General features: G+C 44.7%; 1 protein-coding gene and 1 long non-coding RNA gene across 37 annotated transcripts in view; one reads left to right on the forward strand and one right to left on the reverse strand.

The window, feature by feature from the left end:
* Positions 1-20261, reverse strand: part of LOC128076891 (UDP-glucuronosyltransferase 1A1-like) — a 50174-nt gene extending 29913 nt beyond the window's left edge. For 4 of the 36 annotated variants that reach the window (XM_052675292.1, XM_052675291.1, XM_052675290.1 and 1 more), the window contains exon 1: positions 14776-15226. In XM_052675292.1, the coding sequence (XP_052531252.1) occupies positions 14776-15200 (425 nt within the window). In that variant the 5' untranslated portion in view covers positions 15201-15226. Of the gene's footprint in view, positions 1-2171; positions 2292-2862; positions 3037-6282; positions 6424-8669; positions 9419-11068; positions 11207-12041; positions 12737-14655; positions 14741-14775; positions 15510-17042; positions 17824-19811 lie in introns of those variants that run through there. The other 32 variants (XM_052675312.1, XM_052675313.1, XM_052675294.1 and 29 more) reach the window with 29 other exon arrangements.
* On the forward strand, positions 459-23102 carry LOC128076899 (uncharacterized). The gene is made up of 2 exons (XR_008204726.1): positions 459-635; positions 23058-23102. It is a non-coding gene; the product is annotated as an uncharacterized LOC128076899 (long non-coding RNA).
* Positions 23103-25042: the final 1940 nt, after the last annotated feature.

A 25042-nucleotide genomic window follows, 5' to 3' on the forward strand; every position in this document is an offset into this window, starting at 1 on the left:
TTCACGTAGTCTAAAAAATCTTTCCAGAAATGATCCTTCTTCCAATAGATCCGCTAAAAATGTGTCAAAACTGCTATCCATCTCATCTTGTGGGAAGTCAACACGGTAGGTTTTCAAAATAAAATTCTCTGATCGCCTTACATTTAAATTGGCTTCAGGTGCAACGACGACAATTTCATGTCCTTTCTGCTTCAGAATTTCTAACATTTCCAGCACACTGAACCACGGACTGCCATCCACAAACACCACCAGCAGCTTCCCACCGGCAGCCAAGCTGAGCACGGACAGCAGCAGAAGCAGCGACACTGAGACTTGTGGATGAGAAGGAAGCAGCAGGGCCATTCCTGCAGAAATGTGGGAGAGCTGCACTGCAAGAAAACTCCGGGCAGCTCTGAAGCAACAGCAACAGCCCTGTGCTCTTTGAGCTCTCTGCTCTATGCCATAGACTATGCTCCTTCAATAACATGACTGCTGTGTGGTAAATGTTTAATCACTGGTTTGATTAAAGGCTGGATGCCAGCACTAGAGTTCAACCAAGTCCATGGGTGGGTGGTGCCACTGCTCCCACCAGCTATGCCCCATCTGTTCCTTTTAGAGGAGGAGTGGTGTGTGACCCTGGAAGGAAGCAGGAATAGGTCCATGTGGCTCTGTGCTTCTAATAGCCTCCTTCAGGGTGAAACTTTTGCATCCACAGGAGATCTGTCATGCCCGCATCACCACTGCGCCTAGCAGCAGCTGCTCTCTGTCTGGAATGAGGAGGCTGATGAAGAATGAAGCACCATCCCAGGTTGGTGTGCAGGATGCATCACCCACACAGTGAGGTGAGGTACTTCCTGTGCCTCAGAACAGTCCCAAAGCACAGAGGGAGGGGTTAGCTCTGCCCTCTCTTACCCACATCTGCTTGCAGGTCCCATCATACACCCACAGAACGGTAGAATCACAGAACGGTTGTGTTGGAAGGAACTGCTAATCTCACTCAGTTCCAACCCCTTGCCACAGGCAGGATATCCACTCAGTGGATCATTTTTCCCAGAGCCCTGTAAAAAACGGCCTTCAACAACTGCAGGGATGGGGCAAGCACATGTTCTCTGGGCAGCACGTTGCAGTGCCTGGCCGCAATCTGACCAGAGAGCTCAGGTAACAGAGCTCTTTGTCCTACTTCCCACAGAACTTGGCAGTCCCACCCTGCAGTGGGTACAAAGTTGCAACTGAGACCTTCACTAGAAGAGCAAAGAATTTCTCTTCCACTGAGAGCAGCCCTGGAAGAAATTCTAGGTGAAAAACTCAGAAAAACACTTTGGCAGCTCTGAAGCCATTCCCCAGGATCCACCATGCCACGATTCCTTCTTCAGGCTCACAACACTGATGGGATCTCACATATCACATGGGCATCACCAAGGAAAGATTCTCTGCTGTCTGCCTGTAAACACAGACGCTGCTTCGTAGCTTGAGTGTTCATCACCTCTGGCACTCCTGTTCATCTTTGGTCTTTGGAAATAGCCTTGTGTGTTGCAGACAATTTCACTGACAAATGAATTTCCTAATGTGCCCCAGGACAGAAGCCTGGTGGAAATACCTCAGTAAATAACAGACACTGCTCCCTGTGGTGTCAATTTGCCAAGTTACACGATTGTATCTGATTGTTTCACAGCCCCTCACATTTTCTACCAACCTTCCTTCACTCACTCTGAGGTACTCATGAGACAGCAAAGGGACTCGACTCCATACAAAAGGTAGTTCAATAACACATAATGAAAAGTAGTCTGTTACAAATCCAGTGTTGACGGATACATTTCCTTCACATAGATTTGCTTCCTAATGAAGGTTGAAGCTCTCAGGGTGGAGCACCACTCCGGTGGCATACATAGAAGGGAAACTTGCCTACACTCACCACACGCACTTGCCTATCCTCAACCAACTGGGAGAATGATGCCTTAAAAGCAAAACAAAAGCAAGTTAGAAACAACTTGCTGACTCTCGTTTGAGCATATTTTGCAAGTGAAAGATGGGGCTGCCTACGCAGCAAAAGCAGAAGCAAAGAATTGTATAAGGCAAGAACTGAAAACAGAGCACAACCCACCTGAGAGAGCTGCTTGTGAGCACAGTTTACTCCTCCAATTACAATCATGTTGGGCATCAATGGTCGTGGATATTCTAGCACAAAGTCATACCTCAGAAGCCATACGGAAGCCTTACGATAGAGATCACGTACAGTCACATCTCGCTGAAGGAACTCAGAAGCCAGTTTTTCAAATGGTTTAAAAATGAAGTCACAAAGAAAGAGATTGGAGGTGTCAAAGATGACATTCTTCACACGCTGGAGGAAGTTCATGTGATCTGTGTGGTATGAAAATGCCCTGGGAACATAAGAAGGGGGACTGGGGCACTGAGTGGCCTCAAAATCTAATTCACATGGTATTAACCTCATAAAATACACAGAAGGGATGGAAAGATGCTCGGCCAGTATTGCTCCACAGGGCAGTGCAGGATCCGTTAAGAGAGCATCAAAGTTACTCTCCTCGAGATATCTGATAAGTTCTGCGTTGTACAAAAACTGTTCACAGTCTATGATGGTTGACTCAGAGACTTTTTTAATATTTTCACGTACTTTAAAAAATCTTTCCAGAAATGATCCTTCTTCAAATAGATCCGCTAAAAATGTGTCAAAACTGGTATCCATCCCATCTTGTGGGAAGTCAACATGGTAGGTTTTCAGGATAAAATTCTCCGATGGCTTTATGTTTAAAGTGCCGTCAGATGCAAGGACGACAATTTCATGTCCTTTCTGCTTCAGGACTTCAAACATTTCCAGCGCACTGAACCACGGACTGCCATCCACAAACACCACCAGCAGCTTCCCACCTGCAGCCAAGCTGAGCACGGACAGCAGCAGAAGCAGCGACACTGAGACTTGTGGATGAGAAGGAAGCAGCAGGGCCATTCCTGCAGAAATGTGGGAGAGCTGCACTGCAAGAAAACTCCGGGCAGCTCTGAAGCAACAGCAACAGCCCTGTGCTCTTTGAGCTCTCTGCTCTATGCCATAGGTTATGATCCTTCTGTAATGTAATTGCTGTGTGGTAAATGTTTAATCACTGGTTTGATAAAAGGCTGGATAGCCAGCACCGGAGTTCAACCAAGTCCATGGGAGGGTGGTGCCACTGCTCCCACCAGCTACGCCCCATCAGTTCCTTTTAGAGGAAGGGTGGTGTGTGACCCTGGAAGGAAGCAGGAATAGGTCCATGTGGCTCTGTGCTTCTAATAGCCTCCCTCAGGGTGAAACTTTTGCATCCACAGGAGATCTGTCATGCCCACATCACCACTGCGCCTAGCAGCAGCTGCTTTCTTTCCTCTGGGCATGGCCTCTCCTGCTGAACATTCATCTCTAGATGACCTATGGGCCAACACTGGATGTGAAAGAGATTTTCAAGATGCTGTCTGGAATGGGGAGGCTGATGATGACTGAGGCACCATCCCAGGTTTGTTTGCAGGACACATCATCATCCACACAATGAGGTACTTCCAGTGCAGCACAACAGAGAGAGAGGACTTAATATTCCTCTTTTCCCCTCATCTGATTGAAGGTATGTGATTATCGTAGTCTAACAGTAATATGAAATTATTGAATGGTTGTGTTGGAAGGGACTTTAAAGCCCACCCTGTTCCAACACCTTGTCACAGACAGGGTTTCCACTCTCCAGATCAGATTTTCCAGAGCTCTTTGCAAAGTGGCCTTCAAGAACTGCAGGGATTGTGTGTCCTCTGTTACACTGGGCAGCATGTTCTAGAGCATGGCCTCGTTCTGTCATTGCCTAGGAAAATGGTGGAAGCAAATAATGCAGCCATAGGAAAGTAAGTGGGAAAATAAAAAGGTAACTAACCTTTGACAACAGTTTTCCCAAGTGCATTTTATGTGTCTGGTCCAGACCATGTTAGGCATTACAGACCTGGAATCCTCAAACATATTTCAAAATTTAAAATGCTTCTGAAGATTGGGAAGGGTCTGCAAAGCGAGAAACATGGAGTAGCTGAGGTCCCTTGGTTTGTTCAGCCCAGAAGAGAAGAGGCTGAGGGGAGGTCCCTTGTGGTGGGCCACAGCTTCTCATGGGGAGTGGAAGGGCAGAGCAGAGCTGTGCTCTCTGCTGACAGTGATGGTCAGGGGACGGTCAGGTTGTGCGAGGAGAAGGCTGTGCCCCAGAAGGTGGTGGGCATGGAGCATCTCCCAGGTCAATGGGCACGGCCCTGAGCTTCTGGAACTCAGGGAGCATTGGTACACAAACCTCAGCCACGGGGATTGGGTTTGGGGGGTGCTGTGTGAGGCTGGGGGTTGGACTCAATGACCACTGTAGTTCCTTTCTATCTGGGCATATTTCGTGATTCTGTGATTCCCTGGCTTTTGGAAAGGTTTTTCCTTTCTGGAGGAATGCTGGGAAAGGAGTACTAGTGCAACTGGGACTCAAGGCTGAGAGAATAATAGCCACCTCATCCACACCTGAAAATAGCTTTCTGTATAAGGGCAATTCACCCAAAGTAGAAACACACTATGAGAAGCAGCATCCATGAAATCAGCGAAAGGAGGAAGAGGTTTGCAAAGCAAGAATTGCCACAAGTTCTTGCTGCTGTAAAAAGTCAAGGGCAGAATCTGGCATAGGATATTGGTTCTTCAACCAACAGACAGTAAGAGAAGGATCATAAGCACAGGTTCAACCTCTAAGTAAAGACAAATCTGAAAGACCAAACTAGGAGTTTCACAAATAACCATAACTGCTCACATACACACACAAAAAAATCATCTTGTACTATTCTCACCACCTTTTATACTATCTACCTCTATCAGAGAAATTGAATTCTCCAGATGGTGGCAGAAGGTATTTTGGGTGTGCTTCTGAGCAACAAGAATAGATTCAGACCCTCTGCATATTTACATAGATGTCAGCTGAGATATCTCTGTTCTAGACACAATTTTTATATTGTGATATGCAAGTGTCTTCACCCAAACAAGTACTTGCACCCCCTGGAAGTGAAGCTTGAACCTGTTTACACAGTTAGAGAAACCTTTCTAACTAAATGATAAAAAGATTCTATAGTGAAAATAATAGTTTAGGAGAAGAAAAAGAAACAACCTAGAGCATCACCCATGTGAGATAGCTTTTCATGAGTGTAGGTTATTCTTTCAATTATGATCATGTTTGGTATCAGTTGTCTTGGATAATGAAACAGTAAAAGCCAAATAGATACCTTGTGTAAGAGATCTAACACAGTCACATATTTTAGAAGAGTTACCCAGAGCCATTTAAATTTGAAACACTTTATCTTTTGAATGAGATATTCGGTTATCTTCACTGAGTCGAGTACTGGCAGCTCTTCATAAATAAAAAGCAGCTTGAAATCCTTTTGCCATCAACAGCTAAAAGAAACCTTCCAAAAAAAAATGTGTGTCACAACATCTCAGTGTATGTAAAAGCCCACAAGAATGACAGTAAAAAGAAAACAGATGACCCACCTGAGTTAGCTTCTTCTGGGCACAATTTACTCCACTAACCATAATCATGTTGGGCATCAGTGGTCTTGGATAGTGTAAAACAAAGTCTAATTTAATGAGCCAAATGGAAGCCTTGCTTAAGAGACCTGGCACAGTCACATCACGCTGAAGAAACTCAGAAGCCAGCTTTGCATATGGCTGAAACACGACATCACATAGAAAAAAATTTGATATTTCAAAGATGACATTCTCCACACGCTGGAGGAAGTTCATGTGGTCTGTATTTTCTGTAAATATCCTGGGGACATAAGAAGGGGGATTTGGACATTGAGTGGCTTCAAATTCCAAGCCACACGGCATTTGCTGCAAGTAGAGCACAGATGGAACTGAAAGATGCTCAGCCAGTATCTGCCCACAAGGTAGCAGTGGATCTGTAAAGACAGCATCAAACTGACTTTCCTGAAGATATCTGATAAGTTCTTTGTTGTACAGCAACTGTTCACAAATAGACAGGAACATAGTGGAACTATTTTTCAACCCTTGATATGCTATAATAAATCTTTCCAAGAAGGATCCTTCAGCAAATACATCCTGGCCAGTCCTCCGGAACATGTCATCCATCTCTTGCTGCGTGAAAGGGACTGGGTACATTTTCATAATAAAATTTTTCGTTGGCTTTATGTGAACACTGACTTCAGGTGCAACAACAACTATTTCATGTCCTTTCTGCCTGAGCTCATCCAATACTTCCCGCATGCTGAGCCAATGACTCCCATCTAGCGGCACCACCAGCAGCTTCCTACCTGCAGCCAAGCTGAGCACGGACAGCAGCAGAAGCAGCGACACTGAGACTTGTGGATGAGAAGGAAGCAGCAGGGCCATTCCTGCAGAAATGTGGGAGAGCTGCACTGCAAGAAAACTCCGGGCAGCTCTGGAGCAACAGCAACAGCCCTGTGCTCTTTGAGCTATCTGTGCTATATCATAACTTTTGATCCTTCAACAAGGTATTTGCAGTGTAGTAAATGTGTAACCTGTGATCTCATAAAACTCTCGATAACAAGTACTAAGTTCAGGCAGTTCACAGGGGACTGGTTAGTCTGATGAACACATCAATGAAACATCATTTGTTTCAGTTCGAGGAACAGTGAAATGTGATCTTGTAACGAGGAAGGGGTGGTTCTGTGTACAACTGTGCTCCACATTCGTCAAGCATCAGGGGGTACACTCCTTGCACAGACACAACTATTCCCTCTCAGGCCTGTTCAGACTTCTTATAGGATGATTTTCCATGAGACCTGCTCATCAGCTAACGTCCATCCCTGTCTTCCCTTCGGAACACTACTGCACCCATCTCCTTCTTTCCTCTCTGATGTTTATTGGGAGATCTGCTCTTGCACCTTCAGGGCCAACTATTTCACATTTCTTCTGACTGCACTCATCTACAAGCACACAGAGACACTGACACGTACCTAGCAGAAGCACCAGCTGCTCTCATGAACAGTGCTCTCATACAAACATCTTAAGCTGTTCTCATCACCTTTTACATTTCCTACCTCTAGCAGAGAAGTTGAATTTCTCAGATGGTAGCAGAAGGTATTATGGGCTTGGTTCAGAGCAACAAGCGTAGATTCAGATCTACAAATCTACATAGATGTCAGCTGAGATATATCTGTTCTAAACAATCTGAGCTACTCAGTAACTTGTGAACCTTGGATGTATCCAAAGTGTGGTAAATGTGTATTCCTGGGTTAGGTAAGAGGTCAGATAACAAGCACTAGAAATCAGAAAAGTACATAGGTGGGTGCAAAAGGGGTGGATACAATAGATAAGCTGCAGAATATTCTACAGGATGAACAGTAGAGTGTAACACAGAAGAAGGGAGGGAGCATGTTGTATGGAACTGTGCTCCTGATAACAGTGATCTTTGAAGTTCTTTGTCCTGGTTTCCACAGTACCTGGCAATGCTTTTGGATAGTGGATACAAGGCCCCACCTCAGACCTTCACTAGAAGTGCAAAGAATTTCTCTTCAACTGAGAGCAGCCCTGGAAAGAAATTCTAGGTGAAGAACATAGAAAAAGAAAAGTGCTTTTCAGCTCTCATGCAATTCACCAGGATCCACCATACCACCATACCTCCTTCAGGCTCACAACATCGACCGCATCTCAGATATCACGGTCATTACCAAGGATTATTTGCCTGAGGTCTGCCTACAAACATAGACACTACTTCTTAGCTTGCACATCCATGACCTGAGATATTCCGGTTCATTCTGGCTTTGGAAATCCCCTTGTGTATAGCAGATAACATCACTGAGAGAGAAAGAATTGGTAAGGGAGCAAAGGTACCTGCGGACAGAAGCCTGGTGTGCATTTCTCTATAAACAGCAGACACTACTCCCAACAGTTGCTAAGTTGATGATTATCTCTGACTGGGAGGCTGTGGCAGTTCCTCAGACTTTCCACTACCCTCCCATCACTCTTTATGAGTGATCTAAAGAAAGATCTTTATGAGAGCAAGAAAGTACCAAATTACTCAACGTATTTCAATAGCACGTAATAAAAAAAGTAATCTGTAACAAATCCAGTGTTCATGTCACAGTTCAATTGACCTTAGATAGCTTTTCTTTCTAATGGCAGTTGAAGCTTTCAGTGCACACTATCACTCTATTAGCAGACACAGAGCGGAAGTCATCTCTCCTCAGCCAAGTGGGAGAATGCCTTCTTGTACAGGAAAAGAAAACATGCCAGAAGCCACTTACTGCCTCTCAATTCACCATACTTTGTAAATGAAAAGGTGAAGTTGTCTATACAGGAAAAAAAAGCGGAAAGTGAGGAAGAAATGACAGAAATACCATTGTTTTCACTAACGCCTGCACAGGTCACTTCCATTGGGAACTAAATATCTACATTATAAAAAATCACAGTTTTAGGAGCACGGAAGTCTATCATAACAAGAATTAAAACCAGAGCACAACCCACCTGAGAGAGCTGCTTGTGAGCACAGTTCACTCCTCCAACTGCAATCATGTTGGGCATCAATGGTCGTGGATATTCTAGCACAAAGTCATACCTCAGAAGCCATACAGAAGCCTTACGATAGAGATCTAGCATGGTCACATCTCGCTGAAGGAACTCAGAAGCCAATTTTTCAAATGGTTTAAAAATAAAGTCACAAAGAAAGAGATTGGAGGTGTCAAAGATGACATTCTTCACACGCTGGAGGAAGTTCATGTGATCTGTAAGGTCTGAAAATAGCCTGGGGACATAAGAAGGGGGACTGGGACACTGGGTGGCCTCAAAATCTAATCCACATGGTATTCCTATCATGAAATACACAGAAGGGATGGAAAGATGCTCAGCTAGTATCGCTCCGCAAGATAATATAGGATCTGTAAAGAGAGCATCAAAGTTACTCTCCTCGAGATATCTGATAAGTTCTTTGTTGTGCAGTAACCGTTCACAGGATAGGAAACCTAAATCAAAACCTTTTTTCACATTTTCACGTAATCTAAAAAATCTTTCCAGAAATGATCCTTCTTCAAATGAATTTGTTATAAATCTGTGGAAATTGTCATCCATCTCTTCCTGTGGGAAGGGGACTGGGTAGGTTTTCACAGTAACATTCCCTGATGGCTTTACATTTATATTGGCTTCAGGTGCAACGACGACAATTTCATGTCCTTTCTGCTTCAGAATTTCTAACATTTCCAGCACACTGAACCATGGACTGCCATCCACAAACACCACCAGCAGCTTCCCACCTGCAGCCAAGCTGAGCACGGACAGCAGCAGAAGCAGCGACACTGAGACTTGTGGATGAGAAGGAAGCAGCAGGGCCATTCCTGCAGAAATGTGGGAGAGCTGCACTGCAAGAAAACTCCGGGCAGCTCTGAAGCAACAGCAACAGCCCTGTGCTCTTTGAGCTGTCTGTGCTATATCATAACTTTTGATCCTTCAACAAGGTATTTGCAGTGTAGTAAATGTGTAACCTGTGATCTCATAAAACTCTCGATAACAAGTACTAAGTTCAGGCAGTTCACAGGGGACTGGTTAGTCTGATGAACACATCAATGAAACATCATTTGTTTCAGTTCGAGGAACAGTGAAATGTGATCTTGTAACGAGGAAGGGGTGGTTCTGTGTACAACTGTGCTCCACATTCGTCAAGCATCAGGGGGTACACTCCTTGCACAGACACAACTATTCCCTCTCAGGCCTGTTCAGACTTCTTATAGGATGATTTTCCATGAGACCTGCTCATCAGCTAACGTCCATCCCTGTCTTCCCTTCGGAACACTACTGCACCCATCTCCTTCTTTCCTCTCTGATGTTTATTGGGAGATCTGCTCTTGCACCTTCAGGGCCAACTATTTCACATTTCTTCTGACTGCACTCATCTACAAGCACACAGAGACACTGACACGTACCTAGCAGAAGCACCAGCTGCTCTCATGAACAGTGCTCTCATACAAACATCTTAAGCTGTTCTCATCACCTTTTACATTTCCTACCTCTAGCAGAGAAGTTGAATTTCTCAGATGGTAGCAGAAGGTATTATGGGCTTGGTTCAGAGCAACAAGCGTAGATTCAGATCTACAAATCTACATAGATGTCAGCTGAGATATATCTGTTCTAAACACAATTTCTACACTGTAATATGTTAATGTCTTCATCTAAACAAATACTGGCATCTCTTGGTATGTGAAAAGCAGTTTGAACCTGTTTATACTGTTAAATCTTTCTAACTAAATGATACAAACTTCTACAGTGAAAACACTAGTGAAGAAAGAAACAACTCATCACCTACCTGAGATAACTTCTTATGAGTGCAGGTTATTCCTCCAATTATGATCATGTTTGGCATTAGTGGTTTTGGATAATAGATAGAAAAGTCAGATCGTACAAGCCAAATAGATGCCTTGCGTAAGAGATCTAATACAGTCACATCCCGCTGAAGAAACTTGGAGGCCAGTTTTGTGTACGGTTGAAAGAGAAGATGACAAAGAATAGAATGTGGGATGTCAAAAAGAATATTCTTTACACGCTGGAGAAAGTTCATGTGGTCTGAATTGCCACTGAAAATCCTGGGGACGTAAGAAGGGGGGTTGGGACATTGAGTGGCATCAATATCTAATCCACATGGTATTTGCTGTAAAAGAAACACAGAAGGGATTGAAAGATGTTCAGCCAGAATTTGCCCACAGGGTAAAAATGGGTCTGTAAAGAGAGCATCAAAGTCAGACTCCTCAAGATATCTGATGAGCTCTTTGTTGTACAGTAAATGCTCACAAGAAGACAGGTATACGGCAGACATTCTTTGAACACGTTGACGAATCGTAGCAAGCCTTTCCAGAAAGGGTCCTTCTGCAAACGCCTCCTTAGAAAATTCCCGGAAACTGCCATCCATCTCTTCCTGTGTGAAAGGGACTGGGTACATTTTCATAATAAAATTATTCGTTGGCTTTATGTGAACACTGACTTCAGGTGCAACGACAACTATTTCATGTCCTTTCTGCTTGACTCCATCTAACACTTCCCGCATGCTGAGCCAATGACTCCCATCTACAGGCACCACCAGCAGCTTCCCACCTGCAGCCAAGCTGAGCACGGACAGCAGCAGAAGCAGCGACACTGAGACTTGTGGATGAGAAGGAAGCAGCAGGGCCATTCCTGCAGAAATGTGGGAGAGCTGCACTGCAAGAAAATTCTGGGCAGCTCTGAAAGAAAAGCATCAGCTTTGCACTTTTAAGTAACGTGAGCAACTCAATAACCTGTGAACCTTGGATGTACCCAAAGAGTGGTAAATGTTTAATCCTGGATTAAGTAAGAGGTCAGATAACAAGCACTAGAAATCAGAAAAGTACATAGGTGGGTGCAAAAGAGGTAAATACAATAGATAAGCTGCAGAATATTCTACAGGATGAACAATAGAGTGTAACACAGAAGAAGGGAGGGAGCATGTTGTATGGAACTGTGCTCCTGATAGCATGTGCTTCTTTCTAATGCCAGTTGAAGCTTTCAGTGCAGACTACCACTCCATTGGCAGACACAGAGTGGAAGTCATCTCTTCTCAGCCAAGTGGGAGAATGCCTTCTTGTACAGGAAAAGAAAACATGCCAGAAGCCACTTACTGCCTCTCAATTCACCATACTTTGTAAATGAAAAGGTGAAGTTGTCTATACAGGAAAAAAAAGCGGAAAGTGAGGAAGAAATGACAGAAATACCATTGTTTTCACTAACGCCTGCACAGGTCACTTCCATTGAGAACTAAATATCTACATTATAAAAAATCACAGTTTTAGGAGCACGGAAGTCTATCATAACAAGAATTAAAACCAGAGCACAACTCACCTGAGAGAGCTGCTTGTGAGCACAGTTCACTCCTCCAACTACAATCATGTTGGGCATCAATGGTCGTGGATATTCTAGCACAAATTCATACCTCAGAAGCCATACAGAAGCCTTACGATAGAGATCTAGCATGGTCACATCTCGCTGGAGGAACTCAGAAGCCAGTTTTTCAAATGGTTTATAAAGAAAGTCACAAAGAAAGAGATTGGAGGTGTCAAAGATGACATTCTTCACACGCTGGAGGAAGTTCATGTGATCTGTAAGGTCTGAAAATAGCCTGGGGACATAAGAAGGGGGATTGGGACACTGGGTGGCCTCAAAATCTAATCCACATGGTATTCCCCTTAGCAAATACACAGAAGGGAGGGAAAGGTGCTCGGCCACTATCACTCCACAGGGCAGTACAGGGTCTGTAAATAGAGCATCAAAGTTACTCTGCTCGAGATATCGGATGAGCTCCTTGTTGTTCAATAACTCTTCACAGGCTATGAAGCCTAAATCAAAGAGTGTTCTCAATCTTTCTCGTACTGCATGAAATCTTTCCAGGAATGATCCTTCTTCAAATGCCTGCTTTAAAAATGCTTGTAAAACTCCGTTTGTCTCTTCCTCTGATATGGGGACTTGGTACAGCTTCATTGTAAAATTGTCTGATGGCTTCACATGGAGATTGAATTCAGGTGAAACGATGACTATTTCATGTCCTTTCTGCCTGAGTTCAACTAACACTTCCTTCATGCTGAGCCAATGGCTCCCACCTACAGGCACCACCAGCAGCTTCCCACCTGCAGCCAAGCTGAGCACGGACAGCAGCAGAAGCAGCGACACTGAGACTTGTGGATGAGAAGGAAGCAGCAGGGCCATTCCTGCAGAAATGTGGGAGGGCTGCACTGCAAGAAAACTCCGGGCAGCTCTGAAGCAACAGCAACAGCCCTGTGCTCTTTGAGCTATCTGCTCAATGCCGTAGATTGTGATCCTTCCATAATATAATTGCTGTGTGGTAAATGTTTAATCACTGGTTTGATAAAAGGCTGGATAACAAGCACTGGAGTTCAACCAAGTCCATGGGTGGGTGGTGCCACTGCTCCCACCAGCTACGCCCCATCAGTTCCTTTTAGAGGAAGGGTGGTGTGTGACCCTGGAAGGAAGCAGGAATAGGTCCATGTGGCTCTGTGCTTCTAATAGCCTCCCTCAGGGTGAAACTTTTGCATCCACAGGAGATCTGGGTGATGCCCACATCACCACTGCGCCTAGCAGCAGCTGCTCTCTTTCCTTTGACCATGGCTCTCCTTCTGAACATTCATCTCTAGAAGGCCTATGGGCCAGCACCTGATGTGAAAGAGCTGTTCAAGATGCTGTTAAAAATGACAGCAGTTTGAGTGCAGGACACATCACCCACACAGTGAGGTACTTCCAGTGCCTCAGAACAGCTGGCCAGCCTCTGAGTAAAGAACTCAGGTAATAGAGCACCTTGTCCTACTTTTGTTGGAACCTGGTAGTCCCTTTTGATAATGGGTACAAAGTCCCAGAACAGACCTTCGCCAGAAGAGCAAAGAATTTTTCCTCTACTGAGAGCAGCCCTGGAAGAAATTCTAGGTGAAAAACACTGTGGCAGCTCTCGTGCCATTCACCGGGATCCACCATGCCACCATTTCTCCTTCAGGCTCACAACATGGATGGCATCTGAGATATCACAAGGTCATCTCCAAGGAAAGATTGTCTGAGGTCTGCCTGTAAACACAGACTCTTCTTCATAGCTTGAGCGTCCTTCATCTGTGACATTCCTGTTCATTCTGGCTTTGGAAATACCTTTGTATACAGCAGGCAATTTCACAAAGAAAGAAAGAAGTCGTAAGGCAGCAAGGGTGCCTCTGGACAGAAGCCTGATGTGCATTTCTCTATAACTAACAGACACTACTCCCAACAGGTATCAAGTTGAAAGATTTTAGCTGACTGTGAGCCAGTGGCAGTCCCTCAGACTTTCCAGTACCCTTCCATAGCTCATTATGAGATCCTTATGAGAGCAAGCAAATCCTGTGTTACTCAGCACCATAGATGATGTATTTCAAGAACACACAGCAAAAAAGTCATGTGTAACAAGTCCAGAGTTCATTTCACAGTTAAACTGAATTTGACAGAAACACAGAATAATATAATCACCAATGTTGGAAAAGACCTTCACGATCATCCAGCCAACCGCCCGCCTCTCACCAACAGTTCTCACTAAACGATGCCCCTCTATACAACATGTAAATGTTTCTGGAACATTTCCAGTGTCAGTGACTCCATTGCCCACTGAGCAGCCCATTCCAGCACCTGACCACTCCTTCACTGAGGATTAACCTAAGATAGCTTTTTGCTCTAATGCCAGATGAAGCTTTCAATGCAGGGCACAGCTCCATTGGAATACACACAAGGGACACATCCCTATAGTTCTCATACACTCTTACCTCTCCTCAGCCAAGTGGGAGAATGCCTTCTTGTACAGGAAAAGAAAACATGCCAGAAGCCACTTACTGCCTCTCAATTCACCATACTTTGTAAATGAAAAGGTGAAGTTGTCTATACAGGAAAAAAAAGCGGAAAGTGAGGAAGAAATGACAGAAATACCATTGTTTTCACTAACGCCTGCACAGGTCACTTCCATTGGGAACTAAATATCTACATTATAAAAAATCACAGTTTTAGGAGCACGGAAGTCTATCATAACAAGAATTAAAACCAGAGCACAACTCACCTGAGAGAGCTGCTTGTGAGCACAGTTCACTCCTCCAACTACAATCATGTTGGGCATCAATGGTCGTGGATATTCTAGCACAAATTCATACCTCAGAAGCCATACGGAAGCCTTACGATAGAGATCTAGCATGGTCACATCTCGCTGAAGGAACTCAGAAGCCAGTTTTTCAAATGGTTTATAAAGAAAGTCACAAAGAAAGAGATTGGAGGTGTCAAAGATGACATTCTTCACACGCTGGAGGAAGTTCATGTGATCTGTAAGGTCTGAAAATAGCCTGGGGACATAAGAAGGGGGATTGGGACACTGAGTGGCCTCAAAATCTAATCCACATGGTATTCCCCTTAGCAAATACACAGAAGGGAGGGAAAGGTGCTCGGCCACTATCACTCCACAGGGCAGTACAGGGTCTGTAAATAGAGCATCAAAGTTACTCTGCTCGAGATATCGGATGAGCTCCTTGTTGTTCAATAACTCTTCACAGGCTATGAAGCCTAAATCAAAGAGTGTTCTCAATCTTTCTCGTGCTGCATGAAATCTTTCCAGGAATGATCCTTCTTCAAATGCCTGCTTTAAAAATGCTTGTAAAACTCCGTTTGTCTCTTCCTCTGATATGGGGACTTGGTACAGCTTCATTGTAAAATTGTCTGATGGCTTCACATGGAGATTGAAGTCAGATGAAATGATGACTATTTCATGTCCTTTCTGCCTGAGTTCAACTAACACTTCCTTCATGCTGAGCCAATGGCTCCCACCTACAGGCACCACCAGCAGCTTCCCACCTGCAGCCAAGCTGAGCACGGACAGCAGCAGAAGCAGCGACACTGAGACTTGTGGATGAGAAGGAAGCAGCAGGGCCATTCCTGCAGAAATGTGGGAGGGCTGCACTGCAAGAAAACTCCGGGCAGCTCTGAAGCAACAGCAACAGCCCTGAGCTCTTTGAGCTGTCTGCTCAATGCCGTAGATTGTGATCCTTCCATAATATAATTGCTGTGTGGTAAACGTTTAATCACTGGTTTGATAAAAGGCTGGATAACAAGCACTGGAGTTCAACCAAGTCCATGGGTGGGTGGTGCCACTGCTCCCACCAGCTACAGCCCATTGGTTCCTTTTAGAGGAAGGGTGGTGTGTGACCCTGGAAGGAAGCAGGAATAGGTCCATGTGGCTCTGTGCTTCTAATAGCCTCCCTCAGGGTGAAACTTTTGCATCCACAGGAGATCTGTCATGCCCACATCACCACTGCGCCTAGCAGCAGCTGCTCTCTTTCCTTTGACACTGGCTCTCCTTCTGAACATTCACCTCTAGCAGACCTATGGGCCAACACTGGATGTGAAAGAGCTGTTCAAGATGCTGTTAAACATGGCAGCAGTTTGACTGCAGGACACATCACCCTCACAGTGAGGTACTTCCAGTGCCTCAGAACCTGGTAGTCCCTTTCGATAATGGCTACAAAGTCCCACTACAGACCTTCACTAGGAGAGCAAAGAATTTTTCTTCTACTGAGAGCAGCCCTGGAAGAAATTCTAGGAGAAAAACATTGAAAAATGCTTTGGCAGCTCTCGTGCCATTCACCGGGATCCACCATGCCACCACACCTCCTTCAGGCTCACAACATCGACGGCATCTCAGATATCACACGGTCATTACCCAGCAATCTTTGACTGCGGTCTCCCTGTTATTTAAACACAGATGCTGCTTCCTAGCTTGAGTCTGCTTGACACATAATATTCCTGTAGAATTCTGGCTTTGGAAATACCCTCATGTACAGCAGACAATTTCACGGACAAGGAAAGAAGTGGAAAGGCAGCAGTGGTGTCCCAGCGCAGAAGCCTGCTGTGTGTTTCTCTATAAATTCTTCACCCCATATTTGCCAAGTAGAATGATTATATCTGACTGTGATGATTTGACAGCCTCTCAGATTCTCAACTACCTTTCTATCGCTTTCTGTGAGATCCTTATGACAGTAACGAAGTTACTCCATTCCATACAATTCCTTTATGAATAAGACCTAATGAGAAGTAGTCCATTACAAATCCAGTGTTCACTTCAGAGATAAATTTACCTCAGATACATTCACTTTCTACAGAAGGTGGAAGCTTTCAAGGTGGACTCTTCCCTACACTTGCCACACTCGTTTGCCTGTACTCAGCCAACTGGAGAATGGCGACTTATAAAGGAAAAGAAAGCCAGTCAGAAACAATTTGCTAACACTCATTTGAGCATATTTTGCAAATGAAAGATGGAGCTGCATACACAGAAAAAAACAGAAGCAAAGAAGAATTAAAAGAAGAGAATGACCCACCTGAGAGAGCTGCTTGTGAGCACAGTTTATTCCTCCAACTGCAATCATGTTGGGCATCAATGGTCGTGGATATTCTAGCACAAAGTCATACCTCAGAAGCCATACAGAAGCCTTACGATAGAGATCTAGCATGGTCACATCTCGCTGAAGGAACTCAGAAGCCAGTTTTTCAAAAGGTTTATAAATAAAGTCACAAAGAAAGAGATTGGAGGTGTCAAAGATGACATTCTTCACACGCTGGAAGAAGTTCATGTGATCTGCATGTTCTGTAAGTAGCCTGGGAACATAAGAAGGGGGACTGGGGCACTGAGTGGCCTCAAAATCTAATCCACATGGTAGAAACATCATGAAATACACAAAAGGGAGTGAAAGATGCTCGGCCAGTATTGTTCCACAGGGCAGTACAGGTTCCGTAAGGAGAGCATCAAAGTTACTCTCCTCGAGATATCTGATAAGTTCTTCATTGTACAGTAACTGCTCACATTCTTTGGCAGTTGACTCAGTGATTTTTTTCATATTTTCCTGTTCTCTAAAATATTTTTCCAGGAATGATCCATCTTCAAATAGACCCTTTAAAATTGACTGCAAACGGCCAAGCAGCCCTTCCTCAGTGAACGGGACTGGGTAGGTTTTCAGAATAAAATTCTCCGATGGCTTTACGTTTAAATTGGCATCAGGTGCAACGACGACAATTTCATGTCCTTTCTGCTTCAGGACTTCAAACATTTTCAGCACACTGAACCACGGACTGCCATCCATGGATAGAACCAGCAGCTTCCCACCTGCAGCCAAGCTGAGCACGGACAGCAGCAGAAGCAGCGACACTGAGACTTGTGGATGAGAAGGAAGCAGCAGGGCCATTCCTGCAGAAATGTGGGAGAGCTGCACTGCAAGAAAACTCCGGGCAGCTCTGAAGCAACAGCAACAGCCCTGTGCTCTTTGAGCTATCTGCTCAATGCTGTAGATCTTGATCCTTCCATAATATAATTTCTGTGTGGTAAATGTTTAATCACTGGTTTGATAAAAGGCTGGATAACAAGCACTGGAGTTCAACAAAGTCCATGGGAGGGTGGTGCCACTGCTCCCACCAGCTACGCCCCATCAGTTCCTTTTAGAGGAAGGGTGGTGTGTGACCCTGGAAGGAAGCAGGAATAGGTCCATGTGGCTCTGTGCTTCTAATAGCCTCCCTCAGGGTGAAACTTTTGCATCCACAGGAGATCTGGGTGATGCCCACATCACCACTGCGCCTAGCAGCAGCTGCTCTCTTTCCTTTGACCATGGCTCTCCTTCTGAACATTCATCTCTAGAAGGCCTATGGGCCAGCACCTGATGTGAAAGAGCTGTTCAAGATGCTGTTAAAAATGACAGCAGTTTGAGTGCAGGACACATCACCCACACAGTGAGGTACTTCCAGTGCCTCAGAACAGCTGGCCAGCCTCTGAGTAAAGAACTCAGGTAATAGAGCACCTTGTCCTACTTTTGTTGGAACCTGGTAGTCCCTTTTGATAATGGGTACAAAGTCCCAGAACAGACCTTCGCCAGAAGAGCAAAGAATTTTTCCTCTACTGAGAGCAGCCCTGGAAGAAATTCTAGGTGAAAAACACTGTGGCAGCTCTTGTGCCATTCACCGGGATCCACCATGCCACCATTTCTCCTTCAGGCTCACAACATGGATGGCATCTGAGATATCACAAGGTCATCTCCAAGGAAAGATTGTCTGAGGTCTGCCTGTAAACACAGACTCTTCTTCATAGCTTGAGCGTCCTTCATCTGTGACATTCCTGTTCATTCTGGCTTTGGAAATACCTTTGTATACAGCAGGCAATTTCACAAAGAAAGAAAGAAGTCGTAAGGCAGCAAGGGTGCCTCTGGACAGAAGCCTGATGTGCATTTCTCTATAACTAACAGACACTACTCCCAACAGGTATCAAGTTGAAAGATTTTAGCTGACTGTGAGCCAGTGGCAGTCCCTCAGACTTTCCAGTACCCTTCCATAGCTCATTATGAGATCCTTATGAGAGCAAGCAAATCCTGTGTTACTCAGCACCATAGATGATGTATTTCAAGAACACACAGCAAAAAAGTCATGTGTAACAAGTCCAGAGTTCATTTCACAGTTAAACTGAATTTGACAGAAACACAGAATAATATAATCACCAATGTTGGAAAAGACCTTCACGATCATCCAGCCAACCGCCCGCCTCTCACCAACAGTTCTCACTAAACGATGCCCCTCTATACAACATGTAAATGTTTCTGGAACATTTCCAGTGTCAGTGACTCCATTGCCCACTGAGCAGCCCATTCCAGCACCTGACCACTCCTTCACTGAGGATTAACCTAAGATAGCTTTTTGCTCTAATGCCAGATGAAGCTTTCAATGCAGGGCACAGCTCCATTGGAATACACACAAGGGACACATCCCTATAGTTCTCATACACTCTTACCTCTCCTCAGCCAAGTGGGAGAATGCCTTCTTGTACAGGAAAAGAAAACATGCCAGAAGCCACTTACTGCCTCTCAATTCACCATACTTTGTAAATGAAAAGGTGAAGTTGTCTATACAGGAAAAAAAAGCGGAAAGTGAGGAAGAAATGACAGAAATACCATTGTTTTCACTAACGCCTGCACAGGTCACTTCCATTGGGAACTAAATATCTACATTATAAAAAATCACAGTTTTAGGAGCACGGAAGTCTATCATAACAAGAATTAAAACCAGAGCACAACTCACCTGAGAGAGCTGCTTGTGAGCACAGTTCACTCCTCCAACTACAATCATGTTGGGCATCAATGGTCGTGGATATTCTAGCACAAATTCATACCTCAGAAGCCATACGGAAGCCTTACGATAGAGATCTAGCATGGTCACATCTCGCTGAAGGAACTCAGAAGCCAGTTTTTCAAATGGTTTATAAAGAAAGTCACAAAGAAAGAGATTGGAGGTGTCAAAGATGACATTCTTCACACGCTGGAGGAAGTTCATGTGATCTGTAAGGTCTGAAAATAGCCTGGGGACATAAGAAGGGGGATTGGGACACTGAGTGGCCTCAAAATCTAATCCACATGGTATTCCCCTTAGCAAATACACAGAAGGGAGGGAAAGGTGCTCGGCCACTATCACTCCACAGGGCAGTACAGGGTCTGTAAATAGAGCATCAAAGTTACTCTGCTCGAGATATCGGATGAGCTCCTTGTTGTTCAATAACTCTTCACAGGCTATGAAGCCTAAATCAAAGAGTGTTCTCAATCTTTCTCGTGCTGCATGAAATCTTTCCAGGAATGATCCTTCTTCAAATGCCTGCTTTAAAAATGCTTGTAAAACTCCGTTTGTCTCTTCCTCTGATATGGGGACTTGGTACAGCTTCATTGTAAAATTGTCTGATGGCTTCACATGGAGATTGAAGTCAGATGAAATGATGACTATTTCATGTCCTTTCTGCCTGAGTTCAACTAACACTTCCTTCATGCTGAGCCAATGGCTCCCACCTACAGGCACCACCAGCAGCTTCCCACCTGCAGCCAAGCTGAGCACGGACAGCAGCAGAAGCAGCGACACTGAGACTTGTGGATGAGAAGGAAGCAGCAGGGCCATTCCTGCAGAAATGTGGGAGGGCTGCACTGCAAGAAAACTCCGGGCAGCTCTGAAGCAACAGCAACAGCCCTGAGCTCTTTGAGCTGTCTGCTCAATGCCGTAGATTGTGATCCTTCCATAATATAATTGCTGTGTGGTAAACGTTTAATCACTGGTTTGATAAAAGGCTGGATAACAAGCACTGGAGTTCAACCAAGTCCATGGGTGGGTGGTGCCACTGCTCCCACCAGCTACAGCCCATTGGTTCCTTTTAGAGGAAGGGTGGTGTGTGACCCTGGAAGGAAGCAGGAATAGGTCCATGTGGCTCTGTGCTTCTAATAGCCTCCCTCAGGGTGAAACTTTTGCATCCACAGGAGATCTGTCATGCCCACATCACCACTGCGCCTAGCAGCAGCTGCTCTCTTTCCTTTGACACTGGCTCTCCTTCTGAACATTCACCTCTAGCAGACCTATGGGCCAACACTGGATGTGAAAGAGCTGTTCAAGATGCTGTTAAACATGGCAGCAGTTTGACTGCAGGACACATCACCCTCACAGTGAGGTACTTCCAGTGCCTCAGAACCTGGTAGTCCCTTTCGATAATGGCTACAAAGTCCCACTACAGACCTTCACTAGGAGAGCAAAGAATTTTTCTTCTACTGAGAGCAGCCCTGGAAGAAATTCTAGGAGAAAAACATTGAAAAATGCTTTGGCAGCTCTCGTGCCATTCACCGGGATCCACCATGCCACCACACCTCCTTCAGGCTCACAACATCGACGGCATCTCAGATATCACACGGTCATTACCCAGCAATCTTTGACTGCGGTCTCCCTGTTATTTAAACACAGATGCTGCTTCCTAGCTTGAGTCTGCTTGACACATAATATTCCTGTAGAATTCTGGCTTTGGAAATACCCTCATGTACAGCAGACAATTTCACGGACAAGGAAAGAAGTGGAAAGGCAGCAGTGGTGTCCCAGCGCAGAAGCCTGCTGTGTGTTTCTCTATAAATTCTTCACCCCATATTTGCCAAGTAGAATGATTATATCTGACTGTGATGATTTGACAGCCTCTCAGATTCTCAACTACCTTTCTATCGCTTTCTGTGAGATCCTTATGACAGTAACGAAGTTACTCCATTCCATACAATTCCTTTATGAATAAGACCTAATGAGAAGTAGTCCATTACAAATCCAGTGTTCACTTCAGAGATAAATTTACCTCAGATACATTCACTTTCTACAGAAGGTGGAAGCTTTCAAGGTGGACTCTTCCCTACACTTGCCACACTCGTTTGCCTGTACTCAGCCAACTGGAGAATGGCGACTTATAAAGGAAAAGAAAGCCAGTCAGAAACAATTTGCTAACACTCATTTGAGCATATTTTGCAAATGAAAGATGGAGCTGCATACACAGAAAAAAACAGAAGCAAAGAAGAATTAAAAGAAGAGAATGACCCACCTGAGAGAGCTGCTTGTGAGCACAGTTTATTCCTCCAACTGCAATCATGTTGGGCATCAATGGTCGTGGATATTCTAGCACAAAGTCATACCTCAGAAGCCATACAGAAGCCTTACGATAGAGATCTAGCATGGTCACATCTCGCTGAAGGAACTCAGAAGCCAGTTTTTCAAAAGGTTTATAAATAAAGTCACAAAGAAAGAGATTGGAGGTGTCAAAGATGACATTCTTCACACGCTGGAAGAAGTTCATGTGATCTGCATGTTCTGTAAGTAGCCTGGGAACATAAGAAGGGGGACTGGGGCACTGAGTGGCCTCAAAATCTAATCCACATGGTAGAAACATCATGAAATACACAAAAGGGAGTGAAAGATGCTCGGCCAGTATTGTTCCACAGGGCAGTACAGGTTCCGTAAGGAGAGCATCAAAGTTACTCTCCTCGAGATATCTGATAAGTTCTTCATTGTACAGTAACTGCTCACATTCTTTGGCAGTTGACTCAGTGATTTTTTTCATATTTTCCTGTTCTCTAAAATATTTTTCCAGGAATGATCCATCTTCAAATAGACCCTTTAAAATTGACTGCAAACGGCCAAGCAGCCCTTCCTCAGTGAACGGGACTGGGTAGGTTTTCAGAATAAAATTCTCCGATGGCTTTACGTTTAAATTGGCATCAGGTGCAACGACGACAATTTCATGTCCTTTCTGCTTCAGGACTTCAAACATTTTCAGCACACTGAACCACGGACTGCCATCCATGGATAGAACCAGCAGCTTCCCACCTGCAGCCAAGCTGAGCACGGACAGCAGCAGAAGCAGCGACACTGAGACTTGTGGATGAGAAGGAAGCAGCAGGGCCATTCCTGCAGAAATGTGGGAGAGCTGCACTGCAAGAAAACTCCGGGCAGCTCTGAAGCAACAGCAACAGCCCTGTGCTCTTTGAGCTATCTGCTCAATGCTGTAGATCTTGATCCTTCCATAATATAATTTCTGTGTGGTAAATGTTTAATCACTGGTTTGATAAAAGGCTGGATAACAAGCACTGGAGTTCAACAAAGTCCATGGGAGGGTGGTGCCACTGCTCCCACCAGCTACGCCCCATCAGTTCCTTTTAGAGGAAGGGTGGTGTGTGACCCTGGAAGGAAGCAGGAATAGGTCCATGTGGCTCTGTGCTTCTAATAGCCTCCCTCAGGGTGAAACTTTTGCATCCACAGGAGATCTGGGTGATGCCCACATCACCACTGCGCCTAGCAGCAGCTGCTCTCTTTCCTTTGACCATGGCTCTCCTTCTGAACATTCATCTCTAGAAGGCCTATGGGCCAGCACCTGATGTGAAAGAGCTGTTCAAGATGCTGTTAAAAATGACAGCAGTTTGAGTGCAGGACACATCACCCACACAGTGAGGTACTTCCAGTGCCTCAGAACAGCTGGCCAGCCTCTGAGTAAAGAACTCAGGTAATAGAGCACCTTGTCCTACTTTTGTTGGAACCTGGTAGTCCCTTTTGATAATGGGTACAAAGTCCCAGAACAGACCTTCGCCAGAAGAGCAAAGAATTTTTCCTCTACTGAGAGCAGCCCTGGAAGAAATTCTAGGTGAAAAACACTGTGGCAGCTCTCGTGCCATTCACCGGGATCCACCATGCCACCATTTCTCCTTCAGGCTCACAACATGGATGGCATCTGAGATATCACAAGGTCATCTCCAAGGAAAGATTGTCTGAGGTCTGCCTGTAAACACAGACTCTTCTTCATAGCTTGAGCGTCCTTCATCTGTGACATTCCTGTTCATTCTGGCTTTGGAAATACCTTTGTATACAGCAGGCAATTTCACAAAGAAAGAAAGAAGTCGTAAGGCAGCAAGGGTGCCTCTGGACAGAAGCCTGATGTGCATTTCTCTATAACTAACAGACACTACTCCCAACAGGTATCAAGTTGAAAGATTTTAGCTGACTGTGAGCCAGTGGCAGTCCCTCAGACTTTCCAGTACCCTTCCATAGCTCATTATGAGATCCTTATGAGAGCAAGCAAATCCTGTGTTACTCAGCACCATAGATGATGTATTTCAAGAACACACAGCAAAAAAGTCATGTGTAACAAGTCCAGAGTTCATTTCACAGTTAAACTGAATTTGACAGAAACACAGAATAATATAATCACCAATGTTGGAAAAGACCTTCACGATCATCCAGCCAACCGCCCGCCTCTCACCAACAGTTCTCACTAAACGATGCCCCTCTATACAACATGTAAATGTTTCTGGAACATTTCCAGTGTCAGTGACTCCATTGCCCCACTGAGCAGCCCATTCCAGCACCTGACCACTCCTTCACTGAGGATTAACCTAAGATAGCTTTTTGCTCTAATGCCAGATGAAGCTTTCAATGCAGGGCACAACTCCATTGGAATACACACAAGGGACACATCCCTATAGTTCTCATACACTCTTACCTCTCCTCAGCCAAGTGGGAGAATGCCTTCTTGTACAGGAAAAGAAAACATGCCAGAAGCCACTTACTGCCTCTCAATTCACCATACTTTGTAAATGAAAAGGTGAAGTTGTCTATACAGGAAAAAAAAGCGGAAAGTGAGGAAGAAATGACAGAAATACCATTGTTTTCACTAACGCCTGCACAGGTCACTTCCATTGGGAACTAAATATCTACATTATAAAAAATCACAGTTTTAGGAGCACGGAAGTCTATCATAACAAGAATTAAAACCAGAGCACAACTCACCTGAGAGAGCTGCTTGTGAGCACAGTTCACTCCTCCAACTACAATCATGTTGGGCATCAGTGGTCGTGGATATTCTAGCACAAATTCATACCTCAGAAGCCATACAGAAGCCTTACGATAGAGATCTAGCATGGTCACATCTCGCTGGAGGAACTCAGAAGCCAGTTTTTCAAATGGTTTAAAAATGAAGTCACAAAGAAAAAGATTGGAGGTGTCAAAGATGACATTCTTCACACGCTGGAGGAAGTTCATGTGATCTGTAAGGTCTGAAAATAGCCTGGGGACATAAGAAGGGGGACTGGGACACTGGGTGGCCTCAAAATCTAATCCACATGGTATTCCTATCATGAAATACACAGAAGGGATGGAAAGATGCTCGGCCAGTATTGCTCCACAGGGCAGTAC

Source organism: Tympanuchus pallidicinctus, unplaced genomic scaffold (assembly GCF_026119805.1).
Source record: "Tympanuchus pallidicinctus isolate F22 unplaced genomic scaffold, pur_lepc_1.0 scaffold15, whole genome shotgun sequence".
Lineage (NCBI taxonomy): Eukaryota > Metazoa > Chordata > Aves > Galliformes > Phasianidae > Tympanuchus > Tympanuchus pallidicinctus.